Consider the following 27,704-nt stretch of genomic DNA (forward strand, 5'->3'; position numbering starts at 1 on the left):
TAGATCGTACTGGTTTTCTGTAAGGCTCAGACAGCAGACACACAGACAGTATACTTCTGTATAACACTGCCTGTGCACAGTCGACTTATCTCTGTTGTCCCCTACAGGGCTTCCAAGGAAAGACTGGACCACCAGGACCTGGAGGTGTGGTTGGACCACAGGTAGATATATATATACAGCATGAGTACACTGCTCCTCCTCATGTATCCTGTGTCTGATTTTAGAGCGTTATGAGATACTGAAATTGAAGTATGCATCTGTAACAACAGCTGAGTCCTGAAAAGCAACAGCAATATGCACGAATGTAATCAAGATGCATCAAATTGTCTTAAAAATGATTTTGTATGCCTTCAGTGAGATCTCTTGTCCTTGCAAAGTAATGAAGCAGAGGCTGAGGATAAATTATTCCGTCTCATTAAGACTTCTATTTACAAAAACAGTCATAAAGTGTGCGAGAAATCCTAAACACCTCAAGTACCACGACTGTATCAATAACATATCTCCTTTAGGACACAGGTGAAGACATTTTTATAGCGCCCTGTCCTTAATCTGTCTTTGTTGTCCCTGACAGGGACCAACTGGAGAGACAGGACCCAGCGGAGAGCGAGGACACCCTGGTTCTCCTGGTCCACCTGGTGAGCAAGGTCTACCTGGAGCTGCTGGAAAAGAGGGTGGAAAGGTAAATGAACATGTCCTGTATGCTACACCTGCCTCAAGTAATAAATGAATGTAGCATTTATGCAAAAAGAAGATCATCTATACCCCTACACTCGAACCACCCACTGCATTTTATCATAACAGATTTATTCTAATGTTAAAAATATAAAACCACTTTTAGTTTTGATCAAACTTGCATGTTTGAAGTGTTTACTGAAATGTAGTCTATGTTATTGTTCTTTCAACAACTCGCACCTGAATAAGAAATCCTCTCATTGTAACAAAGATGCACTCTTCATGTCCAGTGAAAGGGTTTAAAAGATTCAAACTTTAACACATTTTTTGTAAAGGAACTGAACTCCAGTCTGAAATCATGGTCAGGCAGTGTTTCGGAAAATTGAGGTCAGAACAATAAAAAAACAGACACGGTGCCTTTTTTTTTTTTTTTTAATATTCGGTGTATTCTAGCCTTCATCATTCTTTTGATTGCTGTTTGTTAAAAATCGGCACGTCTCTCCTTCTGTGCCTTCACTTCTTAATCACTTGCTGCTGTTCCCACATAATAAGGTATAATTCCAGCTTTTATCAAACAGATCAATCACTTTAATTGTTTTTTCTCTGACTTTCCCCTGCCATTCTCACAGATTCCACTCTCCTCATTGTTTTTCGAACCAAAGCAATTTTGTGTTTAATGACTACCTCACGGTACATCAGATGTCAGTTAAGTGGATGTTATTTGTCCTTCCCCCCCCTGTAGGGTGATCCAGGTTCTCAGGGTCCTGGTGGCAAGTCAGGACCTGCCGGCCTGAGAGGCTTCCAGGGGACAAGAGGTCTTCCAGGAGCCATGGTAACGCGCAGACCGGACTACACATTGACGCACTCGTGCAAACATACACATGTGAAGTGTGGCATCGCACATGCCGAGCACACACCCGGTTCAATTTAGCTCCAAACTCCAATTACCAGACTAACTACCTGCTGTTAAACCAAATGTCAGGCTTGGCAGTGAACCTGATTGAAAGTTGTAGAAGTGGCTTACACAGAAGTAACAGAGAGGAGCGGGCCAAACACAATATTGACATGTTTCATTATCATTAATCTCAGCAAGGTTGAGGAAGGTTGTGATCCGTTGGCCTTTGCGAAACATTTTAACTAGAGAAATGTCTGCAGTCAGCCACAGCTCGTGCATTTCAGAGGCTTTTAATTCCACGTTTAGAGCTGCAGACGTTTTCTGCGAGTAATTTTCTAGCCTTATTTTTGATCGCAGGATGAGTTTGTGACTTTGTGAGTACACCTCATGCCGAGCCTGCTGAGTAACCTGTATTAATTCTCCAAATAAGTGGTCGCGGGTGAGAAAAAGTTCAAGGTGAAAGCGGATGGCTGTTAGAGGCTGACTGAAGATCAGCTTGAGGTACTGAGGCTGAAGCTCATTTCAAGGCTGACCATTAAGAGAGCACACGACAGCACTGCCCAGACTTATTACCACCGTTATGTTTGTCCCATGTGTGCAGAGGGATGGCTTTCCCTTCATAATGGCGGCACATACACACACACACACTCACACACACACACAAGCTCCCACTCTCTCTTAAAGTGATGGCATCTAATAACACACGAACATACATGACGATAGGCACCTATTGTATGAGCAGGAGCACGGAAGTAAATCTCGGTTTGCTGATAGAGCGGAGCTACATTTTGTAAGCACACACACACACACAAATGGTTTAGTCTTTTCCTTTCGACAGACATAGAGAGATGCACACATACACACACACACACACTTCTTCCCATCCTTCAGTCTTTGAGGAAAGGCACAGTGGCAATATATGAGCCAATAAATAACTTTTGGTGTCCGGCAAAGAAAGATCCTTCCAAGCCCGCTAATGCACCGTGGTGAAATGTGGAAGCCGGAGAGCTGGAGAGCCTGCTTGGCAGCGTCTGCTCCCGCTGGCTCTCTCGGAGCCTGTAAATTAGTTATTATAATGAAAGTCTTTACTGCCTCTGGTGAACTGTGTTTTCCATATGCAATCTCAGCCTGCTGGTGCTATGATTCAGCAGCACGGATGCGGCCATCCAAAGGCCTGGATCTTGAGGAGATGATGGAGGTCCAGAGATAGATGGACTATACCTGAACTTACGGCTTCAGGACCCCGTCATCTCTTTTTCATCTGCTCTGAAAAGCTCATTAAACGACTCCTCTTGCATTAGTAATATAAATACGCCTACAGATTATTGGCTATATCATATTTTATTAAGTAATTACCCATTTTTCTTTGGAGGGGTTGAACTGCAGCCTAAGTAAATGTTTTAAAATGTTGGTATTTCACTTGTGAGTATTTCTGTGCTGCATTGTTAAATCATTATTATGTGATTTCATTACTGAGTTTGTTGGATTTGTACAAACCAATCGACTAAACTCCTGCCTACCAAGCTTATTAACAGAATGCATCCAGTGTTATCTGACTGCTTGAAGGCTTGGTTCAAACAATTTACCCCCCAAAAAATCTGTCTGTCTCTGCTATTGCTTCCATTACCCCAGTACAATACATGTGTATAGACATTTGTTTTGCTCGCATCACTGAATCAGTGTATTTTCAGCACTGAAGAAACACTCGAAGTCACTTCCCTCTGGATAATCCACAGAGCTCATTGTGAACAGGCGTCTGTTCCTGTGGTAGAAAGTAATTCTGCACTGTTTTCATAACCACGAGAACCAGAAACAAAATCTCATTCACCTCTTTTGTATTGAGGTGACAGCAGAAATCCTCTACTCTTATATTTCAAATCTGAGCAAATCAAACCATCTGCGAGGTTATGCACCGCTGGAAGTCAATGTAAATAGTGGGGTTTTTGTATTTTGAGTGAACTGACCCTTTAATAACCTGCCGCCTCAGTACAGTGGAGGCTGATAACATGAGCACAGAGTAAAAGAAGGCACATATTTAGCCTTTGCTTTCATGTAAATAAGTCTAGTTTAGTCGCTTTGCTTGCCAGGCATTTGGATTAATGATAACATTATCACTTAAATGGCTAAGAGATATATTCACAGATTGCTAGTTACTGTATGCCTTTCTGGATCTAAGCCCCCAATACAAACACATATACTCATACCTACACACATACGCGCACACTGTAACATTTAAAGGCCCATTTGACAGCTGCGATTACCGCTCTTTGAATGTCATTGAGCAGTAGCCCGCGGTGAATGAGATCTAACCCTCTTCTGTCCTCTGCTTTCAGGGTCCAGGTGGCTTAAAGGGAGGAGAAGGGCCCCAGGGCCCCCCTGGCCCCATCGTAAGTAGTCCGTTACTATGGTTACCTCCTCTCTCCTGCCACAGAGATTGCAGTGAAAAGTGACTTGTGCTTTTTTTGGAGAATGAAAATGCACATGCTGCGCGGAGCTCCGTCCTCCAGTTTAATGTAAACTGCAAACTGCAGCTGAGTGTTAGAGTCGAGCAGGGCGGTGTGTGATTGAAATACTACGATACTACAGTAGTTAAAAAGGATGTTCAGCATGAATATAGATTGCAGTATTAAATGTCAAAAGTCATATTTTAAATTTGATTTCTTTGTTTAGTTTGTTAAATTTCTGCTACCTGTTTCCTTTAAACTGGAGAACACTCAGGTTGGATCTTATATTAGAATGTGTGAAGATGGTTATTAATTTCTACCTGTGAATCACCTCTCAGACTGATATTAATTGTGTTTTGTTCTTCTATTATATTGCTCTGGGGAAGATAAACATTTAACTTTTATGAAGATTAATTTTCAAAATCAGAGACTTTGTTGATTAAAAAAAAAAAAACAATTAGCTGAAGATATTTTCAGGTATACAATTAGGTGCACAAAAACATCACTTTCAAGCACGGCCGATTAATTGCTTAATCGCCTAATTGAACAACAACTCAGCGACTTGATTGGTCAGACATGTTTTCCTCTCACATTTGGTAGTTACCATGGCAACTCCTGCTGCAATGATGGAGGAAGTTTGTGCCTCGTTTGCACCCTTTTTTATTTTTCAGAGGAACTTTTCAAAACGCAACAACTGAGGATCAGACTTAACACACTTTGGATGTTTTTCTCTGTGATTACGGGCACTTAATGTTGCATCTTCTGCATCACTGATTCAGCCTTAATCTCGGTAAAGGATATCCTCTTAGATACTATATGCATTCATACACTGTGCGCTCACATAGTTTAGAGCGATGAAAAGGAGGCAGGAGTGGCAGGATAATCCATAAATAAGTGGGCCACTTTTTTTTTCCTGCCTTTGTCTCTGAGCCCCTCAGTTAGCGATATATGCAATAAAAAGCCTCGGGAGCTCCGGTGGTGAATCTGTACAGAAAGCTGACTGACAGGCAGCTTTGAACTGTCTGACATTTTGCTCAAGCGTTAAAACGCAGGCTCCCGATAATTGCCCCCTGTTCGCCAGCGACAGAGCAACACCAGATTAGATGACAGCGGATATGCAGAGCACGGATGAAAAGATGATGAAAGCGAGAAGAGGGGGTGTTCTCCGAATGAGTGAAACCATTTCCACTGTGAAATGAGATAGTTTTTCTTAAATTGGCTTGAAAGTAAGCCATTGGCTGAAAACATGTGATAGACTGTTTTGGTGTAGTGTTTGAAAAACTCCTTAAAAAAAAGAGGCCGGTGTGCAGTGCCCACGCACACGAGAGATCTGATATTTTCCTCCATCGATTTCCTGCCAGAGATTGAGCTGCTGTGGGAAAGTCTGAGTGGTGTGTGTGCGCGTGTGCATGCGTGTGCGTGTGTGTGCATGTGTGTGTGCGTTATTTTCTTGTGTGTGTGTGTGTGTGTATTTGTGTGAGACATACCAAGAAAGAAAAGGAAAAGGAAAAAATGAATGTGACAAGTTGAGTCCCAAACTTTGGATGTGTTTCTGCATGTTGTTATGTCACAGTTTTGATTTGCAGCCAGAGAATCGCAACATGTGTGAGAGAAGAAAAACAAAAACATTGAAAATGAGATGGAGGGAAGAAAGAAAGAAAGAAAGAAAGAAAGAAAGAAAGAAAGAAAGAAAGATTCAAGTTCAAGAAAGTTCAAGAAACCTGTGTGGGTGTGTGTGTGTGTGTCAGATTGTGTGTCCTGCCGGTCATGTTGGCAGCCTGGGGGTGACAGTTTGGAGCTGTGTGTGTGTGTGTGTGTGTGTGTGTGTGTGTGTGATTCAGGGGTGAATCTCTGGCTCGTACACACGCACATATTTCATTTCATTCACGCAGCCTGGGTTAGGACGATGCCGTAATGACCTGTTGATCAAAGATGTAGTTTATGTGATTCGAGTCATCTACGCGGTGATGAGCGCCCACCTGGGAGTAATGAAGAGCAAGGTAATAAGACTCAGTGCTGTCTGAAAGAATGGCAAGACCTCCCATAAGGCCTTGACAGAAGGAAGCAGCTGACTCACTTTAGTTAGATAAGGCGTCCGTTCATCAGCGCAGCCTCCAGGCTGACAGCAGGGTCAATATACTTTTATTATTGTTTCGTAGTTAGGATGTCAGTTACTTTATCATTATTGTTACAGCTCCTTACAGCAATGAAATACATAATCAAATGAAAATGTTAGATTTGATTGTATGCTTGCAAAAGGACCATTTACTCTTCAGTGAGTTTCCTTCTGTAGCGTGTGTGGGCACATGGAATGATTTCTTTTATTTTGAATGACGGTATTGTTCTGCGAAAATTGAAAGAGCAACCGGAAACAATGAGGCTCATTCATTCTGAGGTATTTAAGTAGCTCTGCATTATAATGGAAGTGCTACGTGCAAAAGGTAGTTCTTGAAAATGGAGGTGAAACTTCTCTACTTCCACATAACGCAGCGATGACTGATGGGTCTTTGTTCTTTGGTGACAGGGTTCTCCTGGAGAGAGAGGTGCAGCTGGTCCTGGAGGTCCCATTGGTCTGACAGGGCGTAATGGTCCCCAAGGACCACCAGGTCCTGCTGGAGAAAAGGGAGGACCTGTGAGTATTTGTGTCAAACTCTCACTCTCAAGTCAAACATTTCTTTTAACACCGCAACGTCTTAAGCAAAATGTTGATACACTTTTTTTTTTAGGGAGAGAAAGGTCCCATGGGTCCTGCTGGACGTGATGGCATTCAAGGTCCCGTTGGTCTTCCTGGTCCGGCCGGTCCTCAGGGTCCCCCCGGAGAGGACGGTGACAAGGTGGAGTACACATGTGATAAATGCTAACTGCAGTAATCGTTGATTTAAATGTCAACCTCAGGGAATTGGGTATGTTTAAAACAAAAGTACATAAACAAGTGCTTTTTTTTTTTGTCATTCTGTTTAGCCTCAAGACTACAATGACAGAAACTATTATGAATTCAATTAAAAATTCATTTTCAGTTTTAAGTATCTGTATTCTCTCTCAAGGACAAGTCTGGTGCCGCTTGGAAAAACACAAAGGATAAATGCGCTGTTCATACAACAGCAGCAAAATAACATCACAAATAAGTAACAAGAAGCACACTGTGCCTACAGCGGCGACACACACACTTTAAACAGTAATGGGAAACTTCAAGTTTACAGAGTGCAGTAAGTCCGATGTTTACATTCACCAAACCAAGCACACACTTGGAAGCATTAAAACGTTTCACAAGCAGATAAACAAACCGAAATAGCCAATCGCTTAATTGTTCAGCCTCAGGCTATCGAATCCCACATCCGCCGTTGATCCTGAGATCTGCGTCTTTACATTTGCAAGCATCATGCCTCTCTCTGATCATCCAAGTCACGTCTTCCATCACCCCATTTTGTCAATCACGGTGCCAGTGGGGTTAGACAGGGAGCCAATCAATTAATTGCAAACACTCGCCCAAGGTCTTTGTGGGCCAATCAAATTAGAATCTCTTGAGAAATATTTACTGCTCGATCGTGGTAAAGGTGACACTTAAAGATATTGAACTGACAAAACATGAGAGGCAAGAGCCTTTTTAAGATGGAGAGGAGAGATGTGAGCTCTGCTGTTTATATTGCACCACAGGGAGAAGTTGGCGGACCTGGACAGAAGGGAAGCAAAGGAGACAAGGGTGAACTTGTGAGTCTTTCTCTCTCTTCTCTTTTTCTTTGGCCTTGAGTTCTGGATGGTAATCCCTACTAACTGAACAAAGAACACCAATTTCATCTGCTGAATTCTCATATGATTCGAATAAACCAAAGAACACAGATTACTTGGAAATTACTCATCGGAGGTTATCTTGCCCCAAACAGTCTGCAGGATATGAAATATTAACTCAAGTGCTGCTATGTTTTCTAAACGGTTACTGAGTTTCCAGTGAAAATACCACTGTTTTCAGTTTGGTTTAATCATCATAAGCAGCACTTCAGATAAATTTAATATGATAATATATTTCCCTTTCTATGAGGACAAAAACAATTTCAGCATGCTGATTTTTTCCACTGAGTAGTCATAGTTGAATCTAATGGTTTTTAAAACAATATTTTTTAGGGTCCACCAGGCCCGAGCGGTCTTCAGGGTGTGGTCGGAGCTCCTGGACCAGCTGTGAGTATCTCCTTCTAATCAACCTTTTATTATGCACGTTTGTGAGTGTACATTTGTTGTGAAACATTTCAGACGCTGTGTGTTGTTCTCTTAATGGTACACTATGCTTAGCATGGTCGCGGTTTGGGGTCGGAACAATAAAAAGACGAATCAGGTGAAATATTTACTCCAATTCGAGGTTGCATGAGGACAGCGATGCTAATGATTCAAAACAGGAATTGGATTTGCCTGTGGGCAGAGCTTTTTAACTAGTTGTCTTTAGACCTGTAGTGTTATCACAAATTGACAGAACCGTATCTCTTCCTGCAGGACTAGACCCTGTTATTTCCTCCTTTCCAACTATGTTCCGCCCAGAGCAATATGTACTCTGTGCGGGGGGTTTATTTTTACTATACCATCTCTGGCTTACGGTGTGATAAACTGTTAAATGAGTTGTGTTTAGATAAATTGGAAAACTGAATACTTGGTCTTAATGGTAGCTTGATTTAAAAATGTATTCCCCGCATGGGCAGAAATTAAGTGCTGTTCCAGCCAGGACAGGGATACATTACGCAACTGGTATTACTTTTTACTGTCACCTCTGCCGTCCAAAAACCTTTGGCTGCAATCCCCATCTTCTTTATCAGTGTGGTGTTACACAAATTTCATTTTAATCACGACTTTTACTTGAGGCATCATATAAATAAAACGTTACCCCACAAAGAGTTTGGTCATCACAGTTGTTAACAGCTTGTACATTAGTAAAAAAATTACTTTGTAGTTACCAGTTTGGTATTTCTTTACGGTTCTCACGCATGATTAAACATGCGACTTTCCAGTCACAAAGCAGTCTCAAAAATCACAACGAAACACCAGCCCATCAATCATTTCTATGTATTCCCTCATGTGGCACTGAAAATACTGCCTTGCATGCAGCAGAACATCCTCTGCTCATCCATCTCATTAACACAACAGGAACAGTCCTGTTTCTACAATAGCTGATGGCCCAATGGCAACTAAGCAGCTCATTGCTGTAAATTATCAGGCCTTAACAACCATTCTAGCAAAAACTCAGCATCTGCAGGGCTCTGTGGGGGCTACAATAGAGACCTGGTGAGACGGATTGCCACGAGCGGATAGTGCACCCAAGCTGAATAACAAATTATTTAACAGTTGTTTGTCCTGGTGAGTCAGTCTGCTCATGTGTATTCATATCTTCATAACTGAGACCTGACTCGCGCTGTGTAGTTTCAACGTTATGCGCACTTCTTATTATTGCCGGTCCTAATGCTGTTATCAATTTTGACTACGTCTCCGTCTACCTCACCTCTCAATCCAGACGAAATGTGGGACTTGTACGGAAAATAAATGATCCAATTCCATTTTCAGCCACGGCTTAACAAGCTCTACAACAGCTCAGTCGCGGGTATTGTCTTCGAGATGTAAGGCCAAGCATCGTCTAATAAAAAAAAAAAAAAGATGTTGTAGAAAACAAGAGTTTGGCACGAGGAAGCACAGTGATGTAAATACTTTTAACATAACACGAGTTAACAGACTGAACATATATTAAGTTAGATGAGTCATAAATGACACCCGCTGCAGCGTGTGCGCGCTTGCCTCCAAGCCGGAGCATCTATTATACCCACAGGTACGATACAAACAGCTGTGCTGAATCATATCTAGTTCACTTGTCAAAATTATCGTCAGCAACACTTGTAGATAGTCTCATACAAAAGTTAACAGCTGGTGGAAGTTTTAATACGAGAAATGATGCGATGACTTTTGATGAAAGCATTATTCTAATTAGAACATTAGCGTCTGTTGAATACACAGTTCCTCCTCTGTAGCAGCTGTCACTCAGAAAATTTCAGAAAATCATTTGTCAATTGTGGAAAAATATACTTTTACTGCACTTATCCTGACTCACGCACCGTCTGCACAGAGACAGAGGTCATTCACTGGATGGATGACAGGCAGTCTCAGAGTAGCGCCCCCTTGCAGCTGTTCCATCTGCTTTCCAAAAGTTTGTGTTGAAACTGAATCGCCTGTACAGGCGTAAGTAAGAATATTTAGGCATTATTTAGTCAAAAGAAACTCGGTTTTCATTTGTACTCAAGATGTTGACGATGAAAATGATTTGAATGATTAAAACATAATTGTAATTCATCACCACCCTGCAGCTCTACAGCCACACGCATTTCTAATTCGGATCTCCCAGAGGAGCTGTTGGGTTCAGTCAGATTTGTGACTTAAGTCAAATTGAGTGCACCTTGAACTCCGGGCTCTTGAGTTCAAAGCCGTACTCACGCTACCTGTAATCACCTAACATTTCCTTCTAAGTTGCTCTGCATTCACTACCAGCGCCCCAAGGCTGCCTACGTGTCCCAGGGCTCAGCGAGAGATCCACAAGCACTTTCAAGTGCTGACACGCGTTTGAACTGAAAACTCCCAGTTTGTCAGCACTTCACTCCTTCCCCCGTAGTCTCCCCCTTTTCTATCCTCTGTAGTCCTGTGCACCTCTGACTGCACAGATGAAGTCAGCATCTTTCACACACCCACTCCACCATAACCCTGTGGCTATACTGCACTGTATCCTGCACTCCCTGATGAGGAGCTTTGGTAATCTGGGTGCTGTTTCCCCAGGTAGCACCACGGTTAGAGCTGTTGCCTCACCCTGATCATTTTTTTATTTTGCGTTTGCTTTTCCTCACTCAAAAAGATTTGAAGGTTGACTCCAAACTCAACATGGCATGCGAGCGTCAATGTCTGCTTATGCGATAGCCCTGAGCTAGACTGCTGTTGTGCTGTTCTGGGTGCATGCTCTCCAGCCTCCCAATGACCATGAGGAAGAATATGCATGTGTGTGTAGAATTGATGGATGGACGAAACAGCCATAAAATGACCTTCAGAAAAGGCATTAAGGTAACTGTCTGTCCTAATCTGTGTTTGGATAGGGACATCGACCCCTTCCCTACCACATAAGCTTGGATGTAATCCACAACTTTGAAAAGGATTAGGAGGGCAAAGAAAAACCACGTAGAAAAAGAAAGCTGTTGATTTAACAAACTTTGTCCTCATTACAGGGCAGCGATGGCGAGTCTGGACCCAGAGGACAGCAGGGTATGTTTGGCCAGAAAGGAGACGAAGGACCCAGAGGATTCCCTGGTCTACCAGGACCCATCGGACTTCAGGTAAGTCCACATCAAACACACGCACACACACATGTTGATTCTATTTCTCTCATTCTCTGACACACATGACAACCAGATCACGTTGAACGCAGCCTCGTAGGTATGCACATCGATCTTCCTCTTGCCAGAGCAGAATGAGTTTCTCCACACCCTTTAAACCGACAGCATTTCATCTCCCCTTACATCATTTACATTACATTAAAGCCGGGCATAATTTATTAATGCAGCCACAGCTTTTAATAACACTTTGTATTGCTCCTGGGCAAATAATGCTTAGTCCCCCCCCCCTCAAGGACTTCCCTTAGCATAGACAGTCCTAAAAATCCATCACCATTGCTAACAGTCTGCATTTGGCATTTTGCCGCGGTGTTAATGGTGGAAGGGAGGCTGCCGTTGGTTTTTCCACTCAGACTACATCATTATCATGCAGCAAACCGCGTCCCTGCAGTGCTCCCAGGCCCAAATAAGAGACCAGCTGCTGTGGTAGCCTGTATTTGATCAGATATTTTAATCAATATAGAGCACAAATTCATTTCTCTTTTGCAAATATGTCTCATAATAGACATAATACAACACACACACACACACAGCATTTCTTTCCTAGATTATTTAGAGTGAATGGTGCCTGAAGCAGCGTTTTGTTCAAGGATGCTTTTGATACAAGGGTGGACATGTTTGTCTTACATCAAACAAGTGACCCTGCAGTGTCTAAACACCAGTACACCATGCCTACACAGACGTGGACTACAGATATAAAAGGTTGTGGAGAAGAGTGATGCTCGAGGCCTTTCATCAATAAGTGACGCACAGCTTTATTTTCCCCTTAAGCGCACATTGATCTGCGGCTATTTATCTTATTTCTAATGGTAGTAGATCAGTGGTTCATCGAAAGTGTTTTTCTTGGAATCACGCACAGCCGCTGTCAGTATTAAACCCATGTTTTGTAACTTTTCAGAGAGGAAATAACCAGTTCTTTCTCTTTCAAATGAAAAGTTGAGACAGTAACTCTTACGCTGTCTTTTTTATCGCCTTGTAACTGTCACTCGTGCGCACAGTCTTTGTCGTTCAAGCAAGAACTTTGGTAGAAACTAACTGAACGGCATATTCTGTTTGGCTTTCACCAGATCTGTGGTGTAAAGAAAAATTATCCTGTGATAGAAGATATAATACTAAGCATTACGTGACTGCTGCCCCTCTCTAAATTTGCGATATCCAGCTCCATTTTCCTCGAAAAAACCGCAGCAGATTGAAAGAAGAGCAAAAGGGCAAGGATTTGCCTCATTTAAGCTGATGAGCTGAAGTTGAAGAAACTTGCATTGGTGGCAATGAATGAAGAAACGGGACATTTTATAATATCTCAAAGTCAATTATCCAAGGACTCACTGAGGATGAAATTAGAGCTGAGCCCTGCTGGTCAATAGGGCCAGATAACGTTGTTATTAAGTGCAATTGGCTTTTAATTGGGCATAATGCACTCCATCTCCACTCTTTTAATTATGTTTGGCTAAGCTGTCCTTCAATAGATGGCAGCAGCCACTGCGAGCTCAGCTCTTCAATGCAATTATCTGTAGCATTAATGATTTTTGACTGCGGGGGGAATGAATGGCTTCGCAGTTTGAACGGTTTCCATCATTTGAGTCTGTGTTTGCCGTGGCGTATCGGAGTCCTACTGAATTCAAAGGGTAGACGTGGAAGTGGAGGACAGCAAATATCAGATTTGATTACACTGGAGTGTCCTTATAGTTCCAGACTAGTGTGGGAAATGGTTGGAAGTGCCCGATCATGTGTGAGCGTTTATTGATTTGCTCTGCTGTGTTTGTGTGTGTTTCCTTTTACGCACATTCCACCTCCTCCTACAAGCCCTTTAATCCGTTAGACCATATTTAACAAAGCTTAACGAGTCCAGCATTAATCAGGATGCCATCACATCCAAACATTACACATGAAATAAGTTGATGCTTTATTTATTTTCCTGTCCTCACTAACCCCGTTCTTTATTACCAGTCAGAATCTCTTATAAATGAGCTTCCTCTGCCGTCGCACAGGTACAGTAAATCAACAGAACGGGCTCAAACTACACATATGTGAACTCAGTGATCGATACTCACGTCACTCTGATTTTACAGCAACTTATCATTACCGCTGCTTTCCACCCACCTATTGATTATGCGTGCTCCATCATCGGAGCTTTAACCAGCACAACAAATAATAACCGCAATTATGCATACAGGACAATAAGCCACAAAAGTGAGTGGGAGCTCCTTCATCCTCAGTGAAGATACAGTACGCCGTCCTGAGCTCTATTCAAACCGTTTGAGTCAAACATGATTGAATTCCGAAAGTGGATAATAAGAAACGCCTGCACTGTCCCCTTTGTTTCCACTTTCCAGTGGACATAGATGGATGGAGCTCCCACCGTGTAATTTACACAGGCTGATTATACCCAAGACTCCCATACCCTTTAATTACTCTAAGTGTCCTTTTTGACTAATTGTGTGTTTACACTCAGGGGTTCTGCTTATATTAATGCATTCTCCTTCTCACTGCATCCTAAAGCATCATCTTAAAGTGCCTGCTAATGAGCAACAAAAAAACCATGTATTTATGCTCCTGTCTGTGGATTTCATTTCAGCGCGCAGTTTTGTCTCAGGTGCTGCCTCACATGACCTTTTTTCTTTGTCCTGAAGAATATCTGTCTTCTTTGCAGGGTTTGCCCGGCCCCCCTGGTGAGAAAGGAGAGAATGGAGACGTCGGAGCGATGGTGAGTGTAGCTCTTTCTGTGACTTCTCTCTGTTGTTTTCACGTACAGCCCAGAGAGGTGCGGAGATCGTGTTGATTGTTCTGAAGTTTTTGCTGGTGGCTGAGTTTGGCAACTCCGACCAGTCACTTGACAGATGTTTCTGAAGTCTGTGAAAGATACGGCGGTGAGAACTTTGGTAGTTTTCATTAATTCTTCAGTCGTAGCTTAAAAATACAAAAGAACACGAAAAGTATTGTGTACACACTTTGTGCTGGAGGATTGATTTTCCGATAGACCATCACACTGACTCCTCAGTGCAACAAATAGAGAGACCCGTGTCGATTTTTGGGATCTTGGCTTTGGTACGCAGAGCACACAGCAGATATCTGAGTATCTGAGTACTGCTCACTGTGTAAAACACAGGCTCAGTGGTCAGTCACGATCTCCTTTTCTATAATAAAACAGGTTTCATCAAGCAAAACAACACTGTGAAGTCTGACATTACTTTAAAGATATAATACCATAAAACACTCTCTTCATCATTTTGTTGCCATCTTAAGTCTTTATTTTTGCTGCATCTAAACAAATTCCTTGCACACATATATTTGTGATTTTAATTCAAGTTCTGTACCCATCAATATCAACATCACAGCACCATGTGACTATTTTGTCAGGGCATACATTTAGTTTGTCTTCTGCAACATTAAAGCCACATTTTTTGCACTACTCTAAACTAAATACAACTTTTATTTTTGCTGACAGGGTCCACCTGGTCCTCCTGGCCCCAGAGGTCCTCAAGGTTCCAGCGGAGCCAATGTAAGTTTGATTTATTCTTTCTGACAAGGCTTCAGTCACACTCCATAAAATTACATTTATTTTTTTTTAAAACACACATTTCTCTCTTATGGTTCTCACTTCTTTGGATCTCACTTCATTCTGATTCATCACAGGGTGCACAAGGCCCTCCTGGTAGCATCGGTTCGATGGGAGGTGTTGGTGAGAAGGTAAGAACAAACATATGTCTCCATGTGCCTCAAAATAAATGTATTCTCCTGAGGGGGGAAGCTGTCATTTTTACCACCATGTAATGCGTGAAAAGTTTTGCATGTTTCATATCAAAGTCGCAAAGTAAAAGCACTGAGTTGGCAGCCAGCACACAAGTTAGTCGAGCGATAGCTCTATCTGGAGTGTGATAATCTACATTTACGCGCATTAATCCACATTTCCACTGTGTTATAACAGGGAGAAACCGGTGAGGCTGGCAACCCGGGATCACCTGGAGAGCCTGGTATTGGAGTAAGTACACTGTCATGTTAAAGTACACCTCATCTCATCTCTCATCTCAAAAAACAAGAGAATCGACCTGTATACACGTGTAAACAGCGTTTAAAATGCACGGCAAGTAGCTCAACAACCAATCCAGCCTTACCGCCCTGTGTGTGTGTGTCCAATTCATCCTGTATGTAATTGTGACTGTTCAATCAACCAGCCTGTGAATACTGAAGATAATTAAGTTCTGTTTATTATTTGACACGTCCGTCGTTGGGGCTGTTCACCCTCCGAGTATATTACCTTCATATTATACTGTAGGCTGATGTGTAGCAATGCTACTGTAGCAACCTGAGGGCTTCTCAGCAGATAATTAGCTCGGCTACATTTGGACACCTCCACTGTCGGCGGTGTCATTAATCGAACCTCCCGTACGAGGTTATTATTAGAGGCATAAGTCAGAACACCCCTTAAGTTATTTTTCCGTGGAGGAAAAAAAAGCGTCACAATAGCATGGAGTTCTTCCACAATATCATTTTCTTCTTTAACGTCTCTGAAATTAGTAGTAAATGACAAGAAGAAGCTATTTAATAGTGATTTACACAGGCATCACCTGCATCAATCCATATAATATGCACAACATCAGCTTCGCAACGCAGCATACTGCAAAAAGTGCCTCTGCGTTAAGGCATAAATCATGATAAAGTATCCACAGCAGGCGTCCTGATCTTGAATATCTCACATCAGAGCAGTGCCATTAGTTCACACTAAGCAGCAGACATCGGATGTGCAGACCAGGGAGGCCTCACCTGAGTAATGAGTACGGGCTCAGTCAGCCTCCCCGAGTCCATCAGGTTGTATTGACGTATCCGTCTGCTGCCGCGGATCTGTTTACAGTGACAGATAGAGCCAGTGTTGCACGTCACATCGAGGTCAATTTCAAAGGTGCCATGCTGGCATCGACTGGAGAAGCGCTCTGCTCTAATGGGCCAACTAACGATTCCAGGCTTGTAATTACGCTCCAACTGCTGCTCTGAGTCATAGCCAACACTTTAAGACACTGTTGCTGCTATTACTAGAGCAAAAAAAAAAAAAAGATATTGTAATGATAAGACTATTTAGTGCGGTCACTTAGTGGATCAAAATATGATTTTAAAACGAGTCTAACCTGGAGAAAATGATTGTTTGGTTTCTGTTTTTCAGAAACTCCCAGAGTCAGTGTTGGTGCATGTTTTATTCCAGCTGTAGTAAAAGATTTGATAACACACTGCTCTTGTCTTATTTAACATGCTGTTGTCAATAAATTTAGACTCTTCACTTTGACAAGCCTGTGATTTCTTTCCTCAGGGCCCAAGAGGAGAGACTGGTGAGAAGGGAGAAACCGGCCCACCCGGAGCTGCTGGACCCGCTGGTGCCCGCGGCCCCTCTGGAGATGACGGTCCCAAGGGTAACCCTGTATGTCAGCTGCATTGTCTCTCTCTCTCTCACACACACACACACACACACACACAGTCATGACGGATGCATTATTTAAGCTGTCAGCGACAGAATCACCGTGTCATATTTCTCAGTCGAGCTGTCTCCCTGCCAGAGTTGTTGTTGATGCGATGTCAAATATCTGAGTCACGCTCAGTCTTCTTGTCTCGATCTGTCTCCAGGGTCCTGTCGGCTTCCCTGGAGACCCTGGTCCCCCTGGTGAGCCTGGTGCTGCTGTAAGTGCTACAGTTATCCCTCAATTGATTGTCTGTTTATGTTAAGGATGCTTTACACGGTGGATATGTGTTGAATTAGTTATCTTTGTGCAGTGAGAGTGAAATCAAAAGCAATAAAAAGGTTTTTGTTCTTCTCTTTTTTATGTTGTTTAGGGTCTTGACGGTTTACCCGGTGACAAAGGAGATGATGGAGAAGCTGGACAGCCTGTAAGTCTTTCTTAATCTGAAGCTATAAAAGCAAAAATGTAATCCAGACACAACCAGCCGGCAAAAGTAATTTCCCATGTACACAATCATGTGCAAGAATACAGCAAGATTAATTCCTCATGTGCACAGTAACCTGAGGATGCAGATATTTGCCTCATGTAAAGGTTACACATCTGTTCTGTGAAAATAGATGTCCTATTTCTTTTTTTTCTTTTTTTTTTTTACAAAAGTAGAGATCTCATTATGTAACAAAACTCTATAGCTTGTGTGAAGTGGAGTTAAGTGTTCTATCTACTCTGATTTAGGGCCCTGCAGGTCCATCTGGCGAGGCAGGAGTACCAGGACCTCCTGGCAAAAGGGTGAGTACATTTCCAAAAATGATGCATGAGATGATACTCCTGCAAAGCTCTCCAGATAGTCCCTATTTTTAGATTCACAATGCTCTCACAGGCTCGGGGTTATTAACCACTGTAGGGTGATATATATATCTGTGATATTGAATTAATATACACGTGTTTGATAGGAAACAATGTCCATCAGTGTCCAGAACAGGCAGTAATTGAAGATAGAGATCATCCTGTGAGGGAATATTGACATATTGTGAGTTTAACTCGCAGTAATGTGAAAGCAGTAGGACCGCCGCTGCTGCTAATGTCAGGAAATTAACTTGTCACTTTAATTTCTGGCACTCGATGCCCTTTCTGTCACATCAGACTTGAGACGATATTATTTAATTTCACCAGCGTAGCGTTTTTTTACGACGCCTTCCATTTACTGTAATAATGTTTTATAGTTGGCAATGAAACATGCCATTAATGTACCGTATGAGTGGCTGGCACAATATGGCACGAGAGAATAGAAAGTTTGATGTTCACAGAGAATTCATTTTGGTTTGTTTACTCCTGCAGAGATGAGGCTCAGTAAAGTTTAACCTTTCCTCCAGAGCATCAGTATGAACCAGCTCTGCTGCAGCATCCCTGTATATTAATGCAAATGTCTTATTCAGTACATATACAATACAACTCAGCATGTAGCAGAATTTTTGCTCGGGCTCATGAATAAGCAGTGATAGAAAATCACTAAGGATGAGGACAGGGCATTCACTCAAGTGCTGTACTTAGCTGAGGTCCTTTTATGCCACTTTCGACTTGTACCTGCACTATATTTCAGAATTTGAACTGTGAAGCTTGTGTTTTTATGACCTTCGTCATGTTTTTTTATAAGCGTGAAGTACTATATAGTGCCTTTTTTTTAGTCTTCTGACCACTCAAGGTGCTTTTACACGGCGTTTCTCATTCAGTCAGACACTGACATTGACATCAGTTTCGGGAGCTAATCATTCATCCACATTCACAACACCGATTCAGGAGCACTTTGTGGGTTCAGTGTCTCGCAGACTGGAGGAGTCTGGGATCGAACCACCGATCACCTCATTAGTGGATGACCCACTCTACCTCCTGAGCCCCAGCTGTCGCCTATAAGTCGTCTGCAAACCGAAGAAAGATGTTTTAAACTTCTCACATGAATCTTTTTTTTTTCTTTTAAAGTTTGAAGTCTAAACGGGTAAAATTACATAATGTTTCAGATAAAAGCAGAGACTAGAGAGACCTCTAAAACATCCCCCATTAATCATCAGACCTCTCAGATTTATGTTGTGACTTACTGAAGGGGGTCCACCCCTAGGTTAGAAACAACCCGTCTACCAAACTGTATATAAGATCAAACTAGCTCTGCCTGGGCCGACTACAACAGTAAAATGCTACCAATGCATTCATGTTAAGAGTCTAATAGTGTGATATAACAATACATCAGTCACAGGGCTCATTTTGCTGGATAATACTTGTGTCAAGAGGAGAATCTGAACATTGCACTTTGGCTGAGATGTCAAAATATCTAATTGAAAATATTACCTGTTGTGGCTGAAACACAACAGATACTGCACAGTCCTGCACTTTGTAGGACAGAATATGATGATACAGAAGCATTATCAGAGATAAGATGTCTAATAAATCAAAAATATCTCTCTGTGCTGGTGCGTCACTGCTAGAAAAGCAAGTCAGTCTTCATGATTTCCTGCAAATCTGTGGCTTGACTTCAAATGCAGCCGCGGACGTTTTAACATACGCTTTAAAAACATTGGTATGGTAAGCACTTTTTCAAACCACAATTTGTATTCCGAGGGATAGTATCCAGGTGACAGAGGCTACAGAACAAATTAGACCCCAGTTCCATGTCCATATTAATGGACTTTGAGATATGATTTTTTTCATCCTTCACCAAGGTAATTCTGAGTTTGTCTCTCTTCAAATATCTCTTCGAAATTGACTCAGGCTTGGTGCTCATTGATGCATGCGTCTGCTTGACTACATTAGCACACATGCACGCACGGGTGCACACACACACACACACACATGCTCACACACGCATGTATGGACATTCGCTAATGCACACACACAGTTGCCAGGGCTCATAACCTACATTGAAGACGGGTGGCTTTTGTTTGGTCTATTTGATTATGGTTTCTGATGGCAAATGACTGCCCACATACAAAGTTCTGACCAGAGGCGGTTTGGTGAAAACGCTGATGTGCTTTTAGCTCAGTGTGTTTGGAATGTAGGGCGATTTGCTCCCACTGATGTTGTCTGGCCCTGCGTAACCCTCTGATCTGAAAAGATCCAAGGTCAGAGCGTTCGTCAGCAGAACAATTAGTTTGTACATGAGACCGCTGCTCTGCGACATATGTCGGATAATTTTAGAGAATAATCACCTCCTGCGTGTCTTTATAAATCAGTGCATGTCAGAGGTGTTGAAATCAGGAGTATTGTTAAGTTAGTTTGTCGACTACAATGATGTGTTTGGATATTTGAAATATTCATTTACTAAATTATAATTCCAATTTATTGCTATTCTTTTCAGGGACCTCTTGGACAAACAGGTCAGGAGGGCAGACAAGGAGAGAAGGGATCCAAGGTAAGCTGCAAACCATCAGCAACAGCTAGAACAATGTTATTCTTGCTGGGATCAGTTTGGATAATCATAAGAAAGGTCTTAACTTTAATCTTATGAGCAACTTAATATGTAATATCGAAGCCTCTATGAAGACAATCAAAACGTTTGTCCAATCAGGTTACAGTCAGTCACGTGATCACACGACTGACTAAACACCAGGATACCAGAGATGTGAATTCAAACCACATTAATTTAATTATTTCTTATCAGGTCCTCATAGTTTACAAATAATTATTTAGGAAGTTTCCTGGAAAGAACTATGTAATCTTTCATTTGTTACAAGAAAAATAGAGTTTCGATTAATGTTATTAAATTAACTCTAATTACTTGCTCGTAACCTTGAGAGTCAGGGCACAGCGGATCAATTGAACTTACTAAATTATGGAATTTGTCTACAGGCAGCAAACAATTACACATGCACAGTGCGGAGAATGAGCTTTCCGATAATTAATGAATATTTTTTCATGGTTCTAAATGGAGATTTTCTTTTGCTATAGGACATTCCTATTTTCTCGGTTTTCTCAATATGACTGAAGTCCATAATTATTTCCAGGAAACAGGAAATACTCTTCAACATTAATACTATTAATAAACTATTTACACAAGGTAAAATCCCACACGTTAAAGGGGCCTCGTGGATTTTTCTTTACATTGAGTGTTCCCCACCAAAACGCACTGCATGTATCATCAGCCTTACTTCCTCATAAACATTTGCAACACGGATTTTTTTTCCCCAGCATTCTTTACATGCACGTTCACCAGCTTGCAGTCTTCATTTTCGCTGCCTTTGCTGGCACAATTGCAACATATTTTGGCATATTTTACCACTGCATGTAGAGCAATGAAACAGAGTGGCACCATTAGTAGGATTCTGTTTGTATGTGCATCCCAAACAATGCAGAACTCACTGGAAAATAGTTCTATCAAGGACCTTTAGGTTAGCCTAAAACTTCAGATTTTTTGCTTTCTATACTTCCATAAATAACCGCTGCTGGTCTTTGCTGCCTGAAGGCATTTCAACAAAATTCAATTTAATGTCTGTGATGATAGATGTCCAGCAGACGGTCCAAAAGCCAAAATAACCGATTTCAAACCTCCTTTTTTTCCTTCCTGTGTTTATGCGTTCACCCGAGAGCCTGTTTATTTGTAAAAATTGGCGAATTTGTCTCGCAGAAGAAGCAGTCGGGCTTATTGAGCCAATCAGTAGATTTTGATTGCTTAGTGAAAATCCACAACATGCTAGTGTTTGTATAGCATCAAATAGGAACAATCTTTGTAAGCCTTAAAGAAATTGTTTGTCTCCAAATCAGTCGATTCGAAGAAACGCACAGACGGGCAATCTGACAGATCTCAGACATAGCTCCACTCTCCTCTTTGTTCTTCGCCGCTCCCCATCTCTCAAACTGTCGCTCAGACACACGCGTATACCAAAGTGCACATTGTTTTCACGGTGAAGTAAAGGATTAGAGTTGATTTGGTGGAGACAGGACAAAGCCTTGCGTGGTGATCCTAGAGTGTCAAATACAAGCCTAATTGGTTGTCAGAACAATTTAATCCTCTCCTCCTATGAGCTTAGTCGATATGACATCCCTGAAACTTCAATACATAAAAACTCACTTCTCCCCGCTAAGAGACAACAGACGAGATCTGGCAACAGTTGATCTGTTTGGATGCTGCAAATCCTCCAATCTTTCCAGCTTGAGGTTTTGTGGAAGAAAAACACTGCAAAATAATGAACTATGCGACTTCTCGATAGAGGATTGCTTTTAATTAAGAAGCTGGATGAAGGTTTTGTTGTCACTGATGAAGAGGCATTTTGACTTAAAACATATGGCGCAGGGACCATACGTGTTTTTTTTGTGTGTTTTTTTTAGCTTTGTGTTCACAATCTGTTTTATCGAGAAACTGATTTTTAAAGATAACTTTATACAGACCGTTAAAAGGGGAGTAAATGTTGTCTTGCTAATGTTTTACAGGGAGAAGCTGGAGCAGAGGGGCCCGTTGGAAAAACTGGACCTGTTGGACCTCAGGGACCTGCTGGAAAGTCCGGTCCTGAGGGATTGCGTGGTATCCCTGGCCCTGTTGTGAGTATATATTTTCTTACAGTTTTGTATCTATACAACAACGCTTGCTTTCATGTTATGTTTATTAACTAAACTCTAATTATTTTTTTTCTTCAGGGTGAGCAAGGACTCCCCGGTGCCTCCGGCCAAGACGGCCCTCCTGGACCTCTTGTAAGACACGTCCTCCCACTTCCTCAGTAAAAGTTATAGTATCAAAGTAAAAATGTGCTGACTGCTGATGCTGCAGCACTGCCTGCCCACGCCTTGTTAGAAAAGTTCTTAAGTTTGCTTTTTAGTCTTTAAACGACAAAGAAAAAATTTTGTTTTTTAGGGGTCGATATACCAGCATGAGGTGTGATGACATTAAAGTTTTATAGAGGTGCAACAAGTAGTTGGTTCGCGGTTAGTGACGAGTGAATGAGGGTGTTGTCGTCGCTGTACCTCTGCAGGATAAACAGTCACCATGAATGCAGAGATCTGCGACGGCTGTCACTGTGAAATAACGTGAATTCATTTCACATTACGCTTCTTACAATCTGATTCTTTTCCCTCCGCAGGGACCCCCCGGACTTCCCGGTATGAAAGGTGACTCTGGACACAAGGGAGAGAAGGCAAGACATTATTACGATTCTAATCTCAAATGGCTTTATTGTGTATTTCTCATATCTGCTTATGCGCTCTTATCTGAAGCTTCCACAGTGAGCAAACATCTAGGCCTATTGCCTCCTATCTCTTTGTTCACTCTCTCCCAGCCAGATGAAGAAAGGTTCTTTCGCAGTGATTTAATGCACTGAATGAATATGTATAAGTCCGATAATATCATCCTTCTAATGGTCATTGGTTTAACGCCAGCATGCAGTAGTCAGAAGCAGATGGTCATAACTCTGCCCAGCAGCGGGTGCTGAGACAGACCGCCATTGTTAAATATGACGACCAATATAAACACACTAATTATTTATAGGCAGGAGTAAGACAGTACTGAGGTCGGCTGACCAGACGTAAACTCGCAGGTGAAATTTGCATTTTGGTTTCACTTTGAAAAACCACCTTGGCGTTCTGCAGATGATGAATGAACAGGAATTAAAACAAGACACCGAATTAGTTTTTTGCCGAAATGGATAATTAGTACAAATATTGTTTTTCTCTCTGGATTTATTGAAGCGGTTTGTCTCACTTTTTGTTCTTTACTCTCTTCCTCTGCCTGTTCCAGGGTCATCCAGGTCTAATTGGTCTGATTGGACCTCCCGGCGAGTTCGGAGAGAAGGGAGATAGAGGCTTGCCTGGACTTCAGGGTACCGCAGGTGGCAAGGGTGATGCTGTAAGTCAGTCTCCGTGTCAGACAGAGTGTGCTTTCTTAAATTATGCTCTATATTGTCTCCATAGGAAAGCCAATCTCAAGTCAGAGTGCTGCATATATGTATGTGTAAAGTGTGGGTTTAAACTCCCACAAGACCGCTGTAGAGTCATACTGCAGAGAAGGTGAACATTATGTTTGGATGGTCTCATATATTGTGCTGCTGAAAAACATCAGCCATATCTCTGAGCCCTGCCTGCAAGATTCTGGACAAATACGTCCATTAAAGTCTTAAACGATGTCTTCTTCTCTCTGTTAAAGGGTGCTGGTGGTCCTCAAGGTCCTCTCGGTCCTCCTGGTCCTCCTGGTATTCCTGTAAGTAACACATAGATACATACATAGATATTATTTTTCTCACTTTGTTACATCGCGACTCTGATTCGTTTCTTAATATTTCTTTTATCACATCAGGGCCCTCAAGGACAGAAAGGCTCCAAGGGATCAGGTGTAAGTTGTGTTTTCATCCTTTTAAGTCTTTTGCTGACCCCGTGATGAGATTTATGATGTTCATAATTTGATGTTCTTGATGTTCATAATGTTTGTTTTTTTATCTGTCAGGGTTCACAAGGTCAGAAGGGAGACACTGGTATGATTGGACCACCCGGACCACCTGTAAGTTACCTGTTTGTTTGTCGTTATACTTTAAGAATGCTCTATTACATACGTACATTAACTGTATCATTGTGATGAGATAATAATGTCATGAATGTTTATTTCCTTCTCTTCGTTCTGCTTCACATATAAACTCAGGATCTTTGGGTTTTAGTCTGAACACATTTCGGGAGTTATGTATTTTTGAACAGTTGTGAAAGTAATTAGCAGATTAAGGGACATTTCTGCCAGCTTTGTCTGGCAGATACAGCTGAAGAGTGACAGGAAGGTGGGGAGACGGAGAGGGGAATGACTTGCAGCAAATGGCCACAGGTTGGAAACAAACCCTAGGCAGCTGTGGCAAGGACTGATGCTTTGCACATGGGGTACACACTCTATTTACTGAGCTAACCAACAGCCCAGGAAAGGAAAATTAGTAATGGAACTAGTGACGAGCTTGTAGATTCCTCTGGGATTGGCAAAGGCTGTGCATGCTTTGGAAACCATCCCTTGATGAATATGTATCCGTAGCAATATCGTGCCTGACTTTAAACCTCCGTGTTGCAGGGTCCACCTGGTGACGTCATCCAGCCTCTGCCCATGCAGCAGTCCAGCAGAAAGACCAGGCGGCAGGCCGACATGCAGGGAGACGAGGCGATGCCGGACTACGGCGTAGGCGGTATGGGCGTGGAGGGAATGGAGGATGTCTTCGGATCCCTCAACAACCTCAAACAGGACATCGAGCGCATGAAGTTCCCCATGGGCACCCAAGACAATCCTGCAAGGACCTGCAACGACCTGCACCTCAGCCAGCCCGACTATCCAGATGGTAGGATGGAGGCAGAGTCTATCTGAGTGTTAAAAACGAGACAGAATCTGGTCTGCAGGTGTAACAGTACAGGTCGAGTGTCATTTCACTATCTATGGGTGTAATTGCTGCGCCTATGTTTACGGTTTCAGCTGAGTTTACTCACTAAAATCTCTCTAAACGGTGTCCTATGTTGACATACTCGTCCGAGTTATTAGCAGGAGCTCGCAGCCGTTCAACTTTACAAGCAGCAGCGAGTGATATTACCTCTCAGGCTACTCACAAGCTGCCCTGTAATAATTCTGGAGGTTGTTGGGGCTTCATGGAAGAAAGACTACAGCGACTACTCAGGCTTTAAACACCCCCAGTGTGTGCGCTGATGAAAAATGATTTCATTTACGTCTTTATTTACATTTAATATTCTCTTAAAACACATTAGCATCAATCAAAGGTATGGCAAGAGCAGAGCTCTCCGTGGTAAAGATGACAAAAAAATGTGTCAGGTCTCTCTATCAGAGAATGTGATTTTAAGTATTAATGCATTTCATTTTTTTGTTTGATTATGTTATTTATTAGATTGATATGAATGTATATAAATCCCTTTTGTGTGCATGGAGCTTACCAGAAACGTCATTGTTGCATTTAAAACCAAAGCAGGGCTGCGACAAACGATTATCTTTATCGTATTCTGCGGATTATCTTGATGAATCACTTCGTTTCTTGATCTATAAAACATCAAAAAGCCCCAAATAAAAAATGTACCAGAATGTCAGTCCACAAAGAGAAGCTAATTCTTACATTTTAAAACCTGGAAGCATCAAAGTTTTAACACTTTTGACGGTTCCAGGTTTTAAAATGTAAGATTTCACCTCTTTGCATGGACTGACATCATCAAATATCGAAAAAAACGCAATGTCAGTCCGCTAGTAGCCAACTTAACTTTTGCAGCTCTAGACCAAACCAAAGCTCCACTCAAAAACAAACAACAGTTTTGAAACCTCCCTGTAGACGTTCTTCCAAGTGTGTTCGCTCTCTCCAGAAGGCCAAAGCTGCGCCTCGTACCACCATCTCACGGCTGTGTTTGTCTCTCAGGTGAATACTGGATTGATCCAAACCAGGGCTGCATAGGAGACTCCATCAAAGTGTTCTGTAACTTCACAGCAGGCGGAGAAACATGCATCTACCCCGATAAGAAATCAACAGGAGTAAGTAATGGGCGCATGTAAACATGTGTCACATACAGAATCAGACCTCAAACTGTGTTTTTCAGGGTGATTTAAAGACGCTTGAATCCGTCTTTGTTGTATTATTTTTACCATATTTACCATTTAAAAACATGTAGTAAGATCTGTGTACCGTGACACGTTTTTAATTTCTCTAATTGTTTTTGTTTTTATATTCTAGGTTAGAATATCCAACTGGCCCAAGGAGTCTCCAGGTTCATGGTTCAGTGAATTTAAGCGTGGCAAAATTGTGAGTCGACCAACACAACATTTTATTCACTTCCTTTTTAGATAAGTTTTTCAATTTTGCCGCTTTATCACTTTGTCTCACTTACAATAATTCTTTCCCACCACTCTCTTTCCTTCGCTGCCTCCATCATACATGCTCATCCTTTGTCTCCTCTTCACCTCTTCGTCTTTCCTCCTCCCCCGCCCCCGTTGCTCTGCTGTCCGCCCTCCTCGTTGCCTTTTCTCTCCATCTATCCGTCCAAAGTTGAACTACGTCGACATCGGAGAAGACAGCATCAACACGGTGCAGATGACCTTCCTGAAGCTGCTGAGCTCCTCTGCACGGCAGAACTTCACCTACATTTGCCATCAGTCCGCGGCCTGGTACGACGCCAAGGCCGACAACTACGACAAGGCGCTGCGCTTCCTGGGCTCCAACGATGAGGAGATGTCTTACGACAATAATCCCTTCATCAAGCCGCTGATTGACGGCTGCTCGGTAAACGCTCATCACCCAACTTTCACTTTCCAATTAAACTGTTTATTCTAAATCCCACTAAATCCCATTAATCCTCATAAATATGTAGACTGTTTTAGAGACGTGTCATACAACAATATTTGCTCAGGTACAAACCAGAAGAATCAAGGGATCAAATGAAAGCAGCTCCTCTTTGAGTTTTATTTCTTTAATGGTTTGTAATTAATGCGGAAAGTAGGGCTGAGATTGTTGGATGATTAACTGATTAATTGACTGAGAGAAAACTAATCTTTAACTATCTCTGATAAAAAGATAAAAGATGGAGTCAGCTTCTCGAATGTGAGAATACTTACTGGATAGTTTTTATTTCTGCCATGTGAGACTGAAAATCTTTTGGTTGTTTGAATCAGTCAGGCGAGACAAGGAGTCATTTCAGGTGGCTTTTGGGAAACTGTGTTATGATATTTAATCTGGAAAATAAATGAGATAAACGTTTAATGAAAATAATGATTAGTTGCAGCCCTAGTGGAAGTCTATGGTGGGTAGTTTTATGTTGATTCAATGGCAGTTGGGAGTTTTTTCTCACACACAACAACAGATGATTGCTCATCGCAATTTCCCAGAGCTAAAAGAAGCGAGGTCTTCAAATTCTTAATTTCGTTCAGTCA

General features: G+C 42.0%; 1 protein-coding gene across 2 annotated transcripts in view; it reads left to right on the forward strand.

The window, feature by feature from the left end:
- The window catches only part of LOC104931259 (collagen alpha-1(XI) chain), an 81,598-nt gene that overhangs the window by 51,945 nt on the left and 1,949 nt on the right, over window positions 1-27,704 (forward strand). For both annotated transcript variants that reach the window (XM_019276254.2, XM_019276253.2), the window contains 29 exons: window positions 108-161; window positions 572-679; window positions 1,415-1,504; window positions 3,901-3,954; window positions 6,536-6,643; window positions 6,738-6,845; window positions 7,666-7,719; window positions 8,131-8,184; window positions 11,247-11,354; window positions 14,062-14,115; window positions 14,857-14,910; window positions 15,045-15,098; window positions 15,337-15,390; window positions 16,711-16,818; window positions 17,022-17,075; window positions 17,229-17,282; window positions 17,588-17,641; window positions 20,199-20,252; window positions 22,268-22,375; window positions 22,472-22,525; window positions 22,912-22,965; window positions 23,565-23,672; window positions 23,970-24,023; window positions 24,120-24,155; window positions 24,267-24,320; window positions 24,867-25,128; window positions 26,200-26,312; window positions 26,512-26,580; window positions 26,824-27,057. In XM_019276254.2, the coding sequence (XP_019131799.1) occupies window positions 108-161; window positions 572-679; window positions 1,415-1,504; window positions 3,901-3,954; window positions 6,536-6,643; window positions 6,738-6,845; window positions 7,666-7,719; window positions 8,131-8,184; window positions 11,247-11,354; window positions 14,062-14,115; window positions 14,857-14,910; window positions 15,045-15,098; window positions 15,337-15,390; window positions 16,711-16,818; window positions 17,022-17,075; window positions 17,229-17,282; window positions 17,588-17,641; window positions 20,199-20,252; window positions 22,268-22,375; window positions 22,472-22,525; window positions 22,912-22,965; window positions 23,565-23,672; window positions 23,970-24,023; window positions 24,120-24,155; window positions 24,267-24,320; window positions 24,867-25,128; window positions 26,200-26,312; window positions 26,512-26,580; window positions 26,824-27,057 (2,424 nt within the window). The remainder of the gene's footprint in view (window positions 1-107; window positions 162-571; window positions 680-1,414; window positions 1,505-3,900; window positions 3,955-6,535; window positions 6,644-6,737; window positions 6,846-7,665; window positions 7,720-8,130; window positions 8,185-11,246; window positions 11,355-14,061; window positions 14,116-14,856; window positions 14,911-15,044; window positions 15,099-15,336; window positions 15,391-16,710; window positions 16,819-17,021; window positions 17,076-17,228; window positions 17,283-17,587; window positions 17,642-20,198; window positions 20,253-22,267; window positions 22,376-22,471; window positions 22,526-22,911; window positions 22,966-23,564; window positions 23,673-23,969; window positions 24,024-24,119; window positions 24,156-24,266; window positions 24,321-24,866; window positions 25,129-26,199; window positions 26,313-26,511; window positions 26,581-26,823; window positions 27,058-27,704) is intronic.

Source organism: Larimichthys crocea, chromosome II, assembly GCF_000972845.2.
Source record: "Larimichthys crocea isolate SSNF chromosome II, L_crocea_2.0, whole genome shotgun sequence".
NCBI classification, from domain to species: domain Eukaryota; kingdom Metazoa; phylum Chordata; class Actinopteri; family Sciaenidae; genus Larimichthys; species Larimichthys crocea.